The 18,146-nt window shown below is 42.8% G+C and overlaps 1 protein-coding gene across 1 annotated transcript in view; it reads right to left on the bottom strand.

The window, feature by feature from the left end:
- The window catches only part of LOC138982806 (protein RRP5 homolog), a 55,875-nt gene that overhangs the window by 9,642 nt on the left and 28,087 nt on the right, over positions 1 to 18,146 (bottom strand). The window contains exons 19-35 of the mRNA XM_070356157.1: positions 17,951 to 18,025; positions 15,325 to 15,420; positions 14,696 to 14,915; positions 13,375 to 13,494; positions 11,906 to 12,165; positions 11,270 to 11,343; positions 7,910 to 8,011; positions 6,965 to 7,058; positions 6,687 to 6,769; positions 6,347 to 6,409; positions 5,348 to 5,441; positions 4,857 to 4,940; positions 3,923 to 4,025; positions 3,237 to 3,474; positions 2,820 to 2,925; positions 1,290 to 1,511; positions 872 to 925 (exon numbers count right to left, since the gene is read on the bottom strand). Of these exons, the coding sequence (XP_070212258.1) occupies positions 872 to 925; positions 1,290 to 1,511; positions 2,820 to 2,925; positions 3,237 to 3,474; positions 3,923 to 4,025; positions 4,857 to 4,940; positions 5,348 to 5,441; positions 6,347 to 6,409; positions 6,687 to 6,769; positions 6,965 to 7,058; positions 7,910 to 8,011; positions 11,270 to 11,343; positions 11,906 to 12,165; positions 13,375 to 13,494; positions 14,696 to 14,915; positions 15,325 to 15,420; positions 17,951 to 18,025 (2,088 nt within the window). The remainder of the gene's footprint in view (positions 1 to 871; positions 926 to 1,289; positions 1,512 to 2,819; positions 2,926 to 3,236; positions 3,475 to 3,922; positions 4,026 to 4,856; positions 4,941 to 5,347; positions 5,442 to 6,346; positions 6,410 to 6,686; positions 6,770 to 6,964; positions 7,059 to 7,909; positions 8,012 to 11,269; positions 11,344 to 11,905; positions 12,166 to 13,374; positions 13,495 to 14,695; positions 14,916 to 15,324; positions 15,421 to 17,950; positions 18,026 to 18,146) is intronic.

Raw genomic sequence — 18,146 nt, forward strand, 5'->3', positions numbered from 1 at the left:
GAGTGAAGGCTCGAGGGAGGTGGCGAGTTTATACATAAACAGGCGTCTGAAACTTATACTTTTGTTGACTCTATTTAATTGTATGACTGCGAGAGTGGATCGTGGTGTGGTTAGTTAATTAGTAGTAATTAACCGGTTCATAATCACCTTAAGTGATATATTGAAACGTGACAATCTTTATCCTGCGCATGCTTGCTCACAGGGGTGTTCAGACACCGAGGACAGTCTGCACGAAGTTGACTATGGGAACAAAATCCCTCGCCAAATGTGAGGGTCGAACCCACGCCGATAGCAACAACTGGTTCAATTCCAGCGCCTCTACCCACTGAGCTATCTGCACGCCCCTATTCACAACGTGCTATGATTATCATCAGCAATCTCCTCTTGCAGTCATTTTTCTCTTCATACTAGCATGGCTCAAGTTATTCAGTAGAGCATTCAGCTTGTTCAATGATTACACGTAATCTTCTTTCAGTCATCTTTCACTTCATCCTTGTAAGATATATGGCTGACATGACTCAGCACAGCTTTTGTGTTGTAATTTAGAAGAGGTTTGGAAATTATATATGTACCCTGTCAATGTTCTAACATTATTTCTACTGAAGTAACCAAATTACATCTCCTGGGACTTGAAAAGCAGCATGCAGATAATATATTTTGTCAACTAATTTGAACGACCCAAACAGTGCCGTTTCTTAAAACACCAGCTGACGTACATGCCCATTACTGTATCCACCTCTCTTTAATAACAAAAATCTGTAATCCTTTCTTACAAGATTTAAAAATACTAGTCACATACTTTTCTTATGAACAAATTTGAAGCTTACTCAATAAAAACGTCTTTTTTTTTTAAATCCCCAATGATACTCACGCTGCTAACTGCACTAGGCTCAGCAGCAGCCTTCTTTTTCTTTTTCTTGGGTGGCTGAAAAGCAAAAACACATAATTATTGGAGAAATTCACACTCATCAAAGAGGGAGCAATTTTCTTTCAGTTTCATGGGAATGGCACTTAAACTTACAGTCTCCCAGACAAAACCAAACAAACAACACCCCATTCAAACAGCAAAAACACTAAAGAAAATAAACAGACAGAGAGACAGACAGAGAGACAGACAGAGAGACAGACAGAGAGACAGACAGAGAGACAGACAGAGAGACAGACACACACACACACACAGACACACCAGAAAATGTTTTCTTCTACTGAAAACTGACAAAACTTTGCCACTACCACCATCACCATCAACAACAACAACCACTACCACACCTAAATCATAACATACGCACCTTCTTTTCTTCTTCTTCACCATCATCATCTTCTTCATCTTCCTTGCTGTCCTTCACCTTGGGCTGGGTGGGAGTTTCGTTCCACGTAAAGCCAGAGTCCACCTTCAGAAACTCCTCCCCTTCTTCTTCTTCCGCTTCTGTGCTGGGGCTTTCCGACTCCTCTGAGCTGGCGGAAATTGTTCTTCTCCTGGCTCGCTTCTGTGATGTGGGGCCTGCTGCTGTCTGAGGAACAGATCATCCATTTTCACAGTGAAATTCGATTTGTGCGAGTCATTTTGTTATGTTTAGTCAAGTTTTGACTAAATGTTTTAACATAGACTGGGAATCGAGACGAGGGTGGTGGTGTATGTCTGTATGTGTGTGTGTGTATGTGTGTTGTATGTGCGTGTGCGTGTAGAACGATTCCGAGAAAACTACTACATTGATCTTAATCAAACTTGACATGAGAGTTCCTGGTTATGATATCCCCAGACCATTTTTTCCTTTTTTTGATAACTGTCATTGATGCCGTCATATCCAGTTTTTTGTGAAAGTTGAGGCGGCACTGTCACGCCCTCATTTTTCAATGAAATTGATTGATATTTAGGTCAATCAATCTTCGACTCAGTCGGGACTATGGGATTGCATTTCACCGTAGAAGCTTAAAAATTAATGAATGAGTTTGGTCATTCAAAATCTCAAAATTGTAATTAAAAATAAAATTATATAAATCGAACCAAAAATGATTTCATCTTATTCTTTATTATCTCCTGAATCCAAAAATATATAGATATGCCTTGTCTATTCTGAAAATGTACCTACAATTAACGAAAGTATGTTAATTAGGCAAAATCATGATAATTAAAATTAGAGTAATTGATACAAAATTATTTTACCTTATTTTGTATCAAATCCAGAAATATATAGGTATGCCATGTTTACTCCAAAAATGTGCTCACAATTAAAGAAAATAGGTACTACGTTGGCATGCTTCGTGGAGTCGAGCGTGACCCATCTCGGTTTTCTGCTAGCCAAGACTTCCTACGTCTAGTCTCGGTGATGCATGGCTGGTTTTTAATGCTGATCTTTTAGTTTTAACCCGACATATTGACTAGATGTTTTGATATCGCTTCATGCGACTTGTTTGTTGTTAATTTCATGCTGCTTTTGCTTTTGTTGTTTTTATTTGTGTATTTGGTTGCTTTTTGTGTTCTTCCTCCTTCCCCTTTTACAAAATGTCATCCTCCTATTGTTATCCGACATACGTTATATTCGTCCGCCAAACCAGATATTATATTGCTTTTAAGAGAAATTCATAAGCTTAGTTTGTTGTGCTCCATTTATTTAATGGATGCAGCATTGTTATCTGTAATTACATGTATCTCAATAAAAAATGTTTAAACCAAGTTTGATGTGCAGCATTTGAATCATAGGAATAATATAAAATCACTGAATAGTTTAAGATGATGCAAAACTGGCATTATTGTGAAAGATCCACCCAAGTCAACATTCCGACTTAGTAGACAATAAGCACAAAACTGATATACTTACCTCTGAAGCTATCTCGGACTCTGAATTTTGCTTTCGTTTTTGTTGGCGCGGTTTCTTTTTCTGCCCTTTCACTGTCATGTGTATTTTCTTCAGCTCATCCTCAGATCTGAAAAATCATCAGGTAAATATCTGAAAAATCATCAGGTAAATTCAACATTTTTATCACGGGATTAAAAGCTTACCACATTCATTCTTTTCAGAATGTTCAATTAACCTTCATTTGACACTTTTCAGAATGTAAAATTAACCTTCATTTGACACTTTTCAGAATGTAAAATTAACCTTCATTTGACACTTTTCTAGAGTGATGCACACACATCTATTTGAAAACTCTTTATTTCTTTTTCTCTGCAGGTTAGAGAAACAAAACAAAGACCCATATGCAGAGTCGAGGTTAGACACACCACACTCTCCTACCTGTGTGTCAGGTTCAGCGACAGCATACACCGGTTCGTGTGCCTGCAGCACAGCACCAGACACCTGATGAAGGCGCCCACAGACAGGTGATGCCACGCTTTCTGCCAGTCCTCCTCACTGTCTGACGGGGGCACCATGCCGCGGAAGTCACCGGGCAGTCTTAGCGCCACCCCCTGGTCTGAGACACTTGTCACCTTGCCTGTCACCACCTGGTTCTTCTTCACCGCCTCCTTTTTACCTGTTGGGGTGAACAGGTGAGGATGAGAAGAGATTAAGAATACTTGTTTTGTTACCTTATTGAGCTGTGTGGAATGCACCTGGTAGCTTATCAAACTGTGGTTAAAAGATTCTTTTGTTGTGTTCTCAAGTCATGTTTTGATCAAAAATGTGGTACAATTTTGTCTGCATTTACCTGCGTTTAGTTTTTTTAATACTATGCGCTGATTTTGATCAGAAATGTGGTACAATTTTGTCTGAATTTACCTGCGTTAAGTTTTCTGAATACTATGAGCTACAAATATACGATCTTTCTACCAGGTGTGAATACTGAGTTTGATAAAATCACTGGAAAAATGCAAACTGGTATGGATGAAGAGTTGAACATGACAGAACACACACACACACTCACACACACACACACACACACACACACATACACACACAAACACCATAGCAAAGGGACCTACCAGTGAGAGAGAGGTGAATCACACCATCGTCATCCTCCACCCCCAGCACTGTTGCTAGGTAACCGTGACCAGGGGCAAAGTTCTTCTCTGCATATTTGAGGACCTGCACAGAAGGCAACTCAGATCTAACCAGCCCAAACAAGTCACCAGGATTCTCTGCACAATGCTGCACAGAAGGCAACTCAGATCTAACCAGCCCAAACAAGTCACCAGGATTCTCTGCACAATGCTGCACAGAAGGCAACTCAGATCTAACCAGCCCAAACAAGTCACCAGGATTCTCTGTACAATGCTGCACAGAAGGCAACTCAGATCTAACCAGCCCAAACAAGTCACCAGGATTCTCTGCACAATGCTGCACAGAAGGCAACTCAGATCTAACCAGCCCAAACAAGTCACCAGGATTCTCTGCACAATGCTGCACAGAAGGCAACTCAGATCTAACCAGCCCAAACAAGTCACCAGGATTCTCTGCACAATGCTGCAATTACAACACTTCAGGATATCCGAAAGCACACAACCGAATTATTTGACTCTGGAAAGTGGACTGTCCATTTTAAAATCGCTATCATTTATCTGCACCCAAACCTCATAATATAATTAGGTTCAGACAAAGAAGGTATCTAAAACCCTAATCATAGTTTCAATGGGGTCTTTTGTTACTATAATTGGTTTTTTTTTACATCCTTGATCATGATAGATGAGTTGATAGGCTGACTCCAAAACAAGAAACTGACTGAAGAAAAAACTTCACATAAAGCTACTCTGTGGACAGAATAAAATATCTGATATGTTCTTCTTCAATAAACTAAGTTAACTCCAAAGTTCATCCAACCTCGATCAGGCAATTCCACACTTTGTTTACAATACGTGTATTTCAGAATAAAAAATGACGGGGGGAAAAGTGAAGGCAGACAAAAAAGAAGAGACTTACCCCAAGATCTCGTGAGAGATCAAAGACGGAGATGACCCCACTCTGTGCTGGGGTGATGTTCACCCATAACTTGTTGTTCTCATACTGAAACACACAGATAACATAGATAGCAAAAGTTGAATTAGAATACTTTCCAGGTGTTCAAAGAAAAATTGTGTTATCATGTTGTTTTAGGTCAAAAATCGAGTTTCATAATTTTTCATTAAATTTTTTTTTTAATGGTAAAAAAAAAAGTTCTTGAAGAAAAAAGTAAGGTCGGTCGGGGAATCAGAAACATTTTTGAGGCCTTGGCCTTGGTTTTTTTTTTGTCTCTGCAGTACCAGCTCATTTGACATTAGCACTGTTTGAAGCATACTCATCAATTCTCTTCCGCAGAGTCCTATTTTTGGAGTGACAATTCTTGCGTATGTTACAGATTCTAATTCCTCCCCTTCGCTTCACTAGAGCAGCCATATTTCATCTGCAGAGAAAAGTCTGACAAGCAATCTTACCTTGATGGCAAAGACAGGAACCTTGTCCCCAGGCTGGTAGGAGTGAGTGTGGGATGCTTGCTGTTCCTTGGGACATCCAGCCTGCTGCACTTTACTGAGAAAAGCAAGTAGACGAAGATATCATATACATGTACCATAAGGCGGCTGAAATAAATTGATAGCTACCCTCATACATGTACCATAAGGCGGCTGATATAAATTGATAGCTACCCTCATACATGTACTATGAAACCCCAATTTTAAGATCTACAAAAATCTTAAAAAATCAAATCTTAAAAAGGAGGGAGTCTTAAAATGGATGTGAATTTACAGAGGTTATGAACAGACAATCCGAAAAAGTAAGATCTTAAATAGGGAGGGGGGTCATAAACAGGGGTTCCATTATACTGCAAAGAGGACTGTCAGCGTGGCTTGGACTTATCATTATAAAGCCTGCAAATAAAATGAGAGACAAATAAAATCTGAAAGGCTTTTTGATCTTTAAGATCAAAGTAATACTTCCATTTTCTGCAGCCCCCCCTTCCCACCAGTATATAAATCCATCCCACCAATATATAAGTGATGAATAGGTCAACACTTGACTTGACATGGCTATCAATCAATCAATCAATCAATCAATATGAGGCTTATATCGCGCGTATTCCGTGGGTACAGTTCTAAGCGCAGGGATTTAATTATTTTTTATTTTATTTTTTATTTTTATGCAATTTATATCGCGCACATATTCAAGGCACAGGGATTTATTTATGCTGTGTGAGATGGAATTTTTTTACACAATACATCACGCATTCACATCGGCCAGCAGATCGCAGCCATTTCGGCGCATATCCTACTTTTCACGGCCTATTATTCCAAGTCACACAGGTATTACAGACTCACACCCGCAGCTCCGGGCAACTGATAACTAATGAAGCAAAACAAGCACATCCCTTCTTGATATTCCAAACTAATCTTTCTGTGAAATAGTTTCCCATGGATGTATTGAAGCGCTGAACTTACCTTGGTTTTAAGGTGCACTCCGGCATGGCTTTGTGCAGACGTGGGTGTGAGATGGGGAGATACCTGAAAATCATCAATATCAACATCACCAATCAAAATACTGAATGTACATGAGGCTATCTGTGGCACTGGTTTCACTTCAATCTTGTTTTCAACTAATTGGTTGATCGTCTCAAAGAAATGTAAAATCCACACTATTTTCCTTGGAAAAGTGCTTGCCTACAGGCATGAAAACTGGCAGGTGATATTGTTGAACGTACAGAAGCATCTTGACGTGATCAACAAAGAAACAAACAATGATGACAACAAATGCAAATACTTCAAAATGTTGAAAACTTACTTGAAGGATTTGAAATGCCTGAAGCCAACGATCTTGACCTTGACCTCCTGGCCTTTCTTGTAGTCTTTGAACGGGAAAATTCCCTGAAACGAAAAGATGCATGTATGCAGAGCAGTCTCAGTACTTGAATACGATTCTATTCAAGTGACAAGCTTAGTATAACAAGGTTTGATTGTCTCTCTCCTCCCGTGTGGTCATTGCTTACACTCGTCACTCTCGTAGGAAGGCTTTTTCTTTGCCGCTGCTTCGACCATTTCATCCTTCTGTGATTGACTTACGTTTTCAACACGGTCAACAGCTTCAGTGACATGGACACGAGCGCTGACACCTCCTATCTTCAGGTTCATCTGGGCTGGCAGTATCGTCTGGATCCTGTGATGGAGAAGAGAGCATGCTCCAAATGAAACCATTATGTGCTGCAGTGGAACCCCCCTTTTAGGACCTCAACAAACCTGAGAAAATCAGATCTCAAAAAGGAGGGAGTCTTAAAATGGGGGTACTTTTACAGAGGTTATGAACAGAAAGTCTGAGAAAACAAGGTCTTAAAAAGGAGGGAGTCTTAAATTGGGGGGGGGGGGGGGGGGTTCCACTGTACTTCTAGATCCAGTTATCACTGGTACAGTGGGGCGGGGATGTAGCTCAGTCGGTAGCGCGCTGGATTTGTATCCAGTTGGCCGCTGTCAGCGTGAGTTCGTCCCCACGTTCGGCGAGAGATTTATTTCTCAGAGTCAACTTTGTGTGCAGACTCTCCTCGGTGTCCGAACACCCCCCGTGTGTACACGCAAGCACAAGACCAAGTGAGCACGAAAAAGATCCTGTAATCCATGTCAGAGTTCGGTGGGTTATAGAAACACGAAAATACCCAGCATGCTTCCTCCGAAAGCGGCGTATGGCTGCCTAAATGACGGGGTAAAAACGGTCATACACGTAAAAGTCGTGGGAGTTTCAGCCCATGAACGAACAAACAAACAAACTGGTACAGTGACAGAAACATTCATCATTCTTCCTGGATGCCTGGCAGGGATTGACAGGAGTCTGAATACTTGCAAGTTGAGAAAGAAATCACTGAGGGAAACAATGTTAAACTGAACAACTGCAATGCAGGTGCTTGGCACAATCTACACTCCCAAAACTGCATAGGATCCCAGACACTTAGACCAAAAGGAGAGAAACAGACAAACTGGGACAGAGACAAATGGAGAGATAGAGGGAAAACTACTCACTGAGCTGTAACAATGTCCCCCATTTTCAGTGTGTGCCTGGGACGTTCCTCCTCCTCCTTGGCCAGTGAGGACAGAATGGCCAACACTCTGTCCCCTTCGGATCTGTTACACACACAAAACATGCACGTGACAAAAACATAACTGCAGAAAAATACATGCATCACTACGCACAGTGAAGATCCTGTGATCCATGTCAGAGTTTGCAGGGTTATAGAAACACGAAAACACCCAGCATACACTCCCTGAAAAATGAGTATGGCTGCCTAAATGGCGGGGACAAAACGGTCATACAAGTAGAAACCCGCTTGTGCAAAACGCAAGTGTAGGTGGGATTTGCAGACTATGAATTCATCCTCAGAAGAAGAATGCATAAGAACAGATCTTGGTATGACCGAGCATATCATGATGTAGACGACGTACATCTTTAAAAACAACTGTTGGCCGACTGCATTGTAGGTGGGGAAAAGTGCAACATTCAACACAAAATTCAAACCAGTTTTGTCTGGATGGATTGGTGTGCTTACATAGGCAGGCTTAGTCAGAGGCTATACTCTCCTGTCATAAGTCTGCTGCAAGCGGATGTCAGCTTGGTAAAGGTCTATTGGTTGTGAAGACACTACAGCAGAAACTCCCTTGAGACCTCCAAAAATCGGACAAAATAAGTCTTAAAAAGGAGGGAGTCTTAAAAATATAGGTAAATTTACCGAATTTATTAAAAGAAAATCTGAAAAATCAAGTTCTTTAAAAAGCGGAAATCTTAAATTAACCCTTAGCCTGCTATTCACTTTTCTTAGCCGTATGCTAAGACTGCTAAGCACTTTTATAAAAAAAATCGCATATATAATTGTAATATGCCTATAACTCCTGTCATGTTCAAGATAAACCCATAAAAGTATATATCACTGGAAAGAGAATTGAACAAAGATTGATTATTTTAGCATGTCATTTCCCCCCAAAAAATGTGTGTGATTACAGGTACATCATCTCCATGGACCATTTCTGAAACAAACATGCACGGACACCTGTACACTTACGTAAAAAAAAGATAATGCCAATAGTAAAAGCTAGTAAAACAACTGGAAATTTGAATAAAACACTATTTTATGCAAGTAAAACAACAACATCCTTTACCACTTTATTACACTAGGCCCAAAGCAGTGAATTTAACCAACAAAACACACCTGAAACAAAGGGGGCACGCCCACAAAATGACCAGCTGCAGTTTGCACAACATCTTACTTCAGACCCCCCACCACCCATTCCCTCCCGATTTGTGTGCTTACCCCAACCTTTCACACGTTTTACAATACCTAACAAAACTCAAAGGCAATGCAAAAAAAAAACCAATCGAACTGTGAGTGGAAAAAAATCTCTACCCAAGTCTCAAAGTAAACAAAACACTGAACCCAACGTACCATCGTCGGCAAGATTTTGCAGTTGGCGATCTTCCTCTTCATGTGAAGAATAGTCAGACACTACCGAAAAATAATCCACGTCTCCATCAACATCATCAAAGTCTTGATCACCACTATCGGCATCGTGCAAAATTTCATCTTCAACGGCAGCCATTTTTGCCAAGAAACACTGATGGCATTCCCGAAAACACGGCAAAAAACAACATGGATTTTTTGCATCACTTGGCTGTAACCTTATTGGACTTCCGAAAGAAGATCTCTAACAAGGGAAGCAACTCGCGTGCTTCTCTGCTTCGTTTTCTTGCTATGCGAGCCGTTAGTGTAATAGCGTTTATACTGGACGTACGTTGTACGTCTATATAGCATTGGAAGCCGGTTACAGCGGACGTACGTTGTACGTTCACAGCGTAGGCTAAAGGTTAAGTGAGTCTTAAAAAGGGGTGTTCACAATAAAGCTTTCTGGCTGTTTCTGCTCTTTCCTAGTTTTGAAAAGAATGCGTTTTTGTAATGGACTGATCTGATGTCAGTCAGATGATACATGGAAAAACCAACCCAGTAGGGTATGAGGCACTACACTTACTCCTGAATGGCAACCTTCGTCTCCTCCCCCACTGTCAGTCAGATGATACATGGACAAACCAAGCCAGTAGGGTATGAGGCACTACACTTACTCCTGAATGGCAACCTTTGTCTCCTCCCCCACTGTCAGTCAGATGATACATGGACAAACCAAGCCAGTAGGGTATGAGGCACTACACTTACTCCTGAATGGCAACCTTTGTCTCCTCCCCCACTGTCAGTCAGATGATACATGGACAAACCAAGCCAGTAGGGTATGAGGCACTACACTTACTCCTGAATGGCAACCTTTGTCTCCTCCCCCACTGTCAGTCAGATGACACATGGAAAAACCAAGCCAGTAGGGTATGAGGCACTACACTTACTCCTGAATGGCAACCTTTGTCTCCTCCCCCACTGTCAGTCAGATGACACATGGACAAACCAAGCCAGTGGGGTATGAGGCACTACACTTACTCCTGAATGGCAACCTTTGTCTCCTCCCCCACTGTCAGTCAGATGACACATGGAAAAACCAAGCCAGTAGGGTATGAGGCACTACACTTACTCCTGAATGGCAACCTTTGTCTCCTCCCCCACTGTCAGTCAGATGACACATGGACAAACCAAGCCAGTAGGGTATGAGGCACTACACTTACTCCTGAATGGCAACCTTTGTCTCCTCCCCCACTGTCAGTCAGATGACACATGGAAAAACCAAGCCAGTAGGGTATGAGGCACTACACTTACTCCTGAATGGCAACCTTTGTCTCCTCCCCCACTGTCAGTCAGATGACACATGGAAAAACCAAGCCAGTAGGGTATGAGGCACTACACTTACTCCTGAATGGCAACCTTTGTCTCCTCCCCCACTGTCAGTCAGATGATACATGGACAAACCAAGCCAGTAGGGTATGAGGCACTACACTTACTCCTGAATGGCAACCTTTGTCTCCTCCCCCACTGTCAGTCAGATGACACATGGACAAACCAAGCCAGTAGGGTATGAGGCACTACACTTACTCCTGAATGGCAACCTTTGTCTCCTCCCCCACTGTCAGTCAGATGATACATGGACAAACCAAGCCAGTAGGGTATGAGGCACTACACTTACTCCTGAATGGCAACCTTTGTCTCCTCCCCCACTGTCAGTCAGATGACACATGGACAAACCAAGCCAGTAGGGTATGGGGCACTACACTTACTCCTGAATGGCAACCTTTGTCTCCTCCCCCACTGTCAGTCAGATGACACATGGACAAACCAAGCCAGTAGGGTATGAGGCACTACACTTACTCCTGAATGGCAACCTTCGTCTCCTCCCCCACTGTCAGTCAGATGACACATGGACAAACCAAGCCAGTAGGGTATGAGGCACTACACTTACTCCTGAATGGCAACCTTTGTCTCCTCCCCCACCGTCAGGAAGGATGTTGTTCGGGCCAGCACGTCGTTGGGATGCTGAAAACACACACACACTACAACTGTCAAAATAACAAAAGCACATGTTGCCTTTACAATTTCTCTTGTTTTTGAAGTACCAAATGCGCCTGGATTTTTTTTATTTAGTTTTTTGCCTGTAATTTTCATGCTTCAAAAGTGTTTCTAGCCACTGCTCTGTGTTTCAGATTTGTATTCCTTTATTTCTTTAATGGAACACACACAATCACACAAACATATTCCTTCTCTCTCACTTTATCTCTCTTGGCACATACACTCATTCCAGCTACCAATCCAGACCACACCAACAAAAAAATAGAAAAGTTTTTGTTTTGTTTGATAAAGAAATAGACAGGGACAAACGTCTCAATCTGTCTGTTTCTTTCAACAACAAAATCAATAAAAACAAATAAAAAATCAACAACAGAAAGTATAAACCCAGCAGTACCTTAAAAAAAAAAAAAAATCTTGTTTGAAAAAAAAGAAAGACAGACTGAGACAGGGACAAACGTTTCAATCTGTTTCATAACAAAAATAGTAAGTACCTTTTTCACACACAAAAAAAGTATAATTACAGCAGTACCTGTCGTCTGGGCACAAAGGCCAGCATGCCCACAGCATGTTGCTTGAGCATCATCAGTACAAAATCGTCCTTGACCAGCAGCACCTTGGCCTTGATGTGCTGACCCACGCGCGCTCTGTCCATCGTGCGTTTCTCAGCGCGCCGCGACACCCAGCTCACCAGGGATTGGTCGGCACTCAGCTCCAGACACACCTGGGATTGGTCGACCGCGATGTGTAGCACCACTGCCTCCACTGCATGTCCCACTGTCAGCTCTGCTTCTGTGGAACGTTGACATACAGAACGTACATAATAAATCAGCCCAGTCATAATAATAATACATAATATTTATATAGCGCGTGTATCCAGGGTTAAACCCTTCTCAAAGTGCTGTACTGTACAATCATTGGGGGGAAAAAACAATAACATAACATTACCTTGCTTCTGGGCAATATTTACACACAGAACGTACATAATCAATAACGTCATACCTTCAATTCAACGCCCTTCCAAAGAGAGAACTCTTCCAGATAAAGACAGATTTCAAAGAACACACACACACACACAAAAATGGTTGAGTCAGTTCCAAAGAATACTCTCACATCACAGGTATCAAGGCGCTGTGCTAAAATCCCATGATCCAACCAACAAAATGAGGTCCTAGGCTCAGATGCACGAAGCGAAACTGGGTCCTACCCGACTGGGTCTTACACAGCTGCGGCATAGGATTAGTGTGAAGGTCAGTGATGATAGCCGGCAGACCAAAGGTCGTGTCACAAACAGACACAAAGAGCCAACGTACCCCCAGTGTGAAGGTCAGTGATGATAGCCGGCAGACCAAAGGTCGTGTCACAAACAGACACAAAGAGCCAACCCAGTGTGAAGGTCAGTGATGATAGCCGGCAGACCAAAGGTCGTGTCACAAACAGACACAAAGAGCCAACGTACCGTACCCCCAGTGTGAAGGTCAGTGATGATAGCCGGCAGACCAAAGGTCGTGTCACAAACAGACACAAAGAGCCAACGTACCGTACCCCCAGTGTGAAGGTCAGTGATGATAGCCGGCAGACCAAAGGTCGTGTCACAAACAGACACAAAGAGCCAACGTACCCCCAGTGTGAAGGTCAGTGATGATAGCCTGCAGACCAAAGGTCATGTCACAAACAGACACAAAGAGCCAACGTACCCCCAGTGTGAAGGTCAGTGATGATAGCCGGCAGACCAAAGGTCGTGTCACAAACAGACACAAAGGGCCAACGTACCCCCAGTGTGAAGGTCAGTGATGATAGCCTGCAGACCAAAGGTCATGTCACAAACAGACACAAAGAGCCAACGTACCCCCAGTGTGAAGGTCAGTGATGATAGCCGACAGACCAAAGGTCGTGTCACAAACAGACACAAAGAGCCAACGTACCCCCAGTGTGAAGGTCAGTGACGATAGCCGGCAGACCAAAGGTCGTGTCACAAACAAACACAAAGAGCCAACGTACCCCCAGTGTGAAGGTCAGTGATGATAGCCGGCAGACCAAAGGTTGTGTCACAGATGTAGCCGTCCCTCGTTTTCTTCTTCACTTTAGCCGTGATCAGGCTGCCTGTCTTCAGTCCCTCAGCTGGTGAAAAAATACAGTCAAATGGTGAAAAATACAGAACAATACAGTGAAAGGGTGCAAAATACAGTATGATGGTGAAAATACAGTATAACTGTGAAAAATACTGTATAATGGTGAAAAATACAGTAAAATGGGGAAAAATACAGTAAAATGAACAGAACTTTTAACACAGGAGATGTCAATGGGTCAGAAACATGTGAAGGTGACTACAGTCCTTTGCCAAAATGTGACCTAGAGTAAAAGGCACGAAGATGTGAGAGTATGGCTGGTGAAGTAATGAATGCTCACAATAGACAAATTCTGGAAATAACTCGGCCGGGTGAACAAGCTTGCTAATGATTGGGACACACGGAAAAGCATGCCTCATATTTTACAAGAGTATTCACAATACCATACAAACCTGACAGAGTTATTTTCAAAAAATGTCTATTTTGCTATGTCTGTTGTGTCTGCTCTAATACTTTATACAGTACTCGCAAGAGTCAGCTGGATCATGTTTGGTGAATGCAAAGTGATGCATGGTCTAAACAACCAAAGACTGTTCATAACATTTGTAACATATGGCATCATTTAATGCTGTCTAGGGGTGAAATCATGAGTTTCGGGATCTGTTGGCTGAATGGCTAAGTAGGCTGAATAAAGCCTTGCAAGTAGAGTCAAGTATAGAAACGAATCAGAAAAACAGGTTTGGGGTGTCTCACTGCTAAGATCTCACCACTTTGCTGACTGAGCAACAGAGCGGGAGTGGCACAGTGGTTGAGTGCTTGCCTCTCATGCTTGAAATCGTGGATTGATCCCCAGCATGGGCAAATACAAATACCCGTTCCCCCCCCCGAGTGCTCTCCAGTCCACTCAGCTGGAAATGGGTACATGACGCTATTCAGGCAAAGGCAGTGAGGAAGACTAAGGGAGACGAGTGGGCACCACGCTGATAAAGCTGGCCCGAAAGTAATTGAGATCTTTAACATCTTGCTTTCCAAAAATTGGTTATGGGACTACCGTAAAAAAAACTTTTTAAGACCCCCAATTTAAGACACCCCCCCCCTTTAAGACCTTGTTTTTTCAGACTTTCTGGTCATAACGTCTGTAAATTGACCTCCATTTTAAGACTCCCTCCTGTTCAAGACCTGATTTTGGCAGATTTGTGGAGGCCTTAAAAGGGGGGTTCCCCTGTAGCTACAAGTCACAGCCTACTGCCCACCTTTAGTATTGAGCACACAGTCCAGGTACTGATCCCTCTCACTCAGGTAGGTCTCCAGCATCTCCACGCCCACTGCAGGGTCATCGTGGTAACAGTCCACCATGCGCAGACTGCACAGGAAACGACCTTTGTCCTCCTTGACCTCCACGACCTTGACCACCACAGACTGGCCGCAATCAAAGACCTTGGTCAGGTCAGGCGCTGGGCGGTCCATTGTCAGCTAAGACACACAAAACAGAAAAGTAAGAGGGATTGCGAGGAACTGAAAGAATTTAATATCCAGCAAAATGTAAGAAAAGGGTCATTAACAGCTATATTGGAAATTCATTTTATTTTACACTTTTACTTTTATTTTTTCTTAACTAGTTTTACAAAGAATGAGTAAATCATGGGAACCCCATTTTGAAAAATGAGAAAAAATGTCAATGTATTTTTTCTTCAAAAGAAAGGTTGCTGCTGCTTCACAAACAGACGGACAGACAGACAGACAAACAGACAGACAGACACAGAGACAGAATTCGACAAAGGAGCATCAGACTCACAATTCACCTCTTTTATGCATATCTTCAAATAAGCAAAATTCAGTCGTGCAAGATCTACGACTGAACAAGATGGAAGTGAAAACTCACCTTGTGAGGCGCCAGACCCCCCAGGCCTCCAGGCAACTCCACAAAAATGCCATAACTCTGGTGGTTCTTGATCACACCAGGCAGGAGCTGACCAGGCTGAAAACAAACACACATCGTTACTTTGTGCACGTACCTACAGCATGCTGTCTGTCTTTATACATACAGACAGACATTGCAAAACAGAAAGAGAGAGAGATGAGATTAGACTTGTTGGACACATAAGCAGAAAGACAAGACAGATTTATAGATAATAAACAATACAAACTGACAGAGAAAACAATAGACAGATTTATAGATAATAAACAATACAAACTGACAGAGAAACCAATAGACAGAGAATTCTCTTCAGTTTTGCAATCGTGCTGATACGCCGCGGCTTCGTGCTTTGATCTGAATACTCCGGAATATGACGTGAACCTGCTGAGGGATGCAGACGCGGCTTGTGCTTTGATGTGTTGTAGACGAAATGTAGCCGTTTTAGTAGACATGCAGTGATGACATCGAGATTGCTATACCGTACTTTCCGGGTGACAAGGCGCTTCGTTATCTAAGACGCACCCCCTTCTTTTTAAAATAAATTGTAATCCAGTCACCCATTGGACGCAGGGGGCCGATAGGGCGCACCAAAATGACCCAGTTTTTGCCATGAGAGGTGGTTCCCCTGTCATATCTGAGAGAGGAAACACTTCCTGCATCGGGGTCAGTGACCGGTCAGTGACCGACTTTAACTGAGTGAAAATATGTGTGCTCTGTGTGTGCGGCCAGATCAAAGGCATTGTGATAGCTGGGTGGCCTTGTTAAAAGACACGACCTTCTTCCCAGGGGTCAATGACCCAGTTTTTGCCATGAGAGGTGGTTCCCCTGTCATATCTGAGAGAGGAAACACTTCCTGCATCGGGGCCAGTGACCGGTCAGTGACCGAGTTTAACAGAGTGGAAATCTGTGTGTGCGGCCAGATCAAAGGCAGGGCAGTACCTAGTAGCTGAAACATGCATTATCACAAGTTGTTTGACTGGTACTCAAGCGGTCTCTTTGATTTTTTTCGTATTTCATACACGGATTAGGCGCTTCGTTATACAAGACGCAGGGGTCGAACTCGAGGAAAAAAGTCGCGCCTTATGACCCGGAAAGTACGGTAATTCTTTTTTCTTTTAGGGGGTAAGGAAGGGGTTGGTGTGGTGGTGATGGGGGATGATGGGGGTGCTGGGGATGGTGGTTGGGTTGGTGTTGATGATGTAGAGCTAGTGGGAGTGGTAGTTGTGGAGTCGGCGGTGGTGGTGGGAATGGGGGTGGTGGTGGTGGGGGGGGTCGGATCTGGGGATTGAAAGGGGGGGGGGGGGGGGGGGGGCAAGTTTACTTTTTTTTTAGAAGAGCCAAGCCACAACTAAAAGTTTCTCTCTTCGGGGGGGGGGGGGGGGGGGGGGGGGGGAGGCGGAGGAGGATTGGAGGGCTGTCAGCGCAGCGGCGTCGGCAGCGGCGGTGGTGGTCAGGTGCACATCTTCACAGTCACAGGAGTGCACATGCACGACATCGTCTTCTTGCCCCCTCCCTTCTCGGAGCTTTGGCGATCACAGACAGACAGACACACACACACACAAACAGACAGACACTCTCCTTTATTTATATGTATAGATAAACAATACAAACTGACAGAGAAACCAATAGACAGACAGATTGATAGATAATAAACAATACAAACTGACAGAGAAACCAATAGACAGACAGATTTATAGATAATAAACAATACAAACTGACAGAGAAAACAATAGACAGATTGATAGATAATAAACAATACAAAACTGACAGAGAAACCAATAGATAGACAGATTTATAGATAATAAACAATACAAACTGACAGAGAAACCAATAGACAGACAGATTTATAGATAATAAACAATACAAACTGACAGAGAAACCAATAGACAGACAGATTGATAAACAGACAGGCAGCCAGGTGGATACCCAACCAGACAGAAAAATAGGCAGATTGACACACAGACAGACAAACAGTGATAGGCAGGCTGATGGATACTCAACCCAACAGACAGACAGACAGACAGACATATGGAGTGAGCATACCTGCCAACCCTTGTGAAGCATCAAGAGTAACAATTTAGAATGTTCAGCGTAGCAAATGGTGTTTGAGAGTAGCATTTTCTAAAATGTATTCCAACATCCGCATTTATGCCTTCTTGCACAAGAATAGACATTTTTAATAAAGGTTCAGGAGAATGCAGGAACATGAAATGCCATTTAGAGGGTATCTGCAGTACCACCTTTCAGTATAGACGATGTATTATGACCCATTTTGTGATAGCCACACGGAGTGGAAGGCAGAAATCAGTACCAGGACTCGCAAAAAGAGGGAACTGTTGCTTCCTTGTCATTATTTGTTTAAGCGTAGCAATCCTTAGTTTGGCAAAGCAATTGCTCTTAAAACGTAGCATGCTATGCTGAAAGCGTAGCGGTTGGTAGTTCTGAGTGAGTAATAGACAGGCAGGTAGATGGATACTCAACCAGGCCGATAGATAATCGGACAGACACATACTGTCCGAGAGATAAATAACCAGCCAGTTAAACAAGAAAGATAGAGACAGACATGCCAGACTGTGTGAGCCAGACCTACCTCAATATCTTCAATGGATTTGGGAATCAGGCCCTCCCTGGCAGCGGACACAAATGATTCTTTCAGCGTCACAATCTGTGTGGTAAAGTTAAGTGGAACAAACACAAGTCTGATAAAGTATTTCACTTCAATACTGATGATCTAATGTATGGTTGTCATTCTCTGTGTGTGTCTGTTTGTGTTTGTGTTTGTGTGT

Source organism: Littorina saxatilis, linkage group LG12 (genome assembly GCF_037325665.1).
Source record: "Littorina saxatilis isolate snail1 linkage group LG12, US_GU_Lsax_2.0, whole genome shotgun sequence".
Classification (NCBI taxonomy): domain Eukaryota; kingdom Metazoa; phylum Mollusca; class Gastropoda; order Littorinimorpha; family Littorinidae; genus Littorina; species Littorina saxatilis.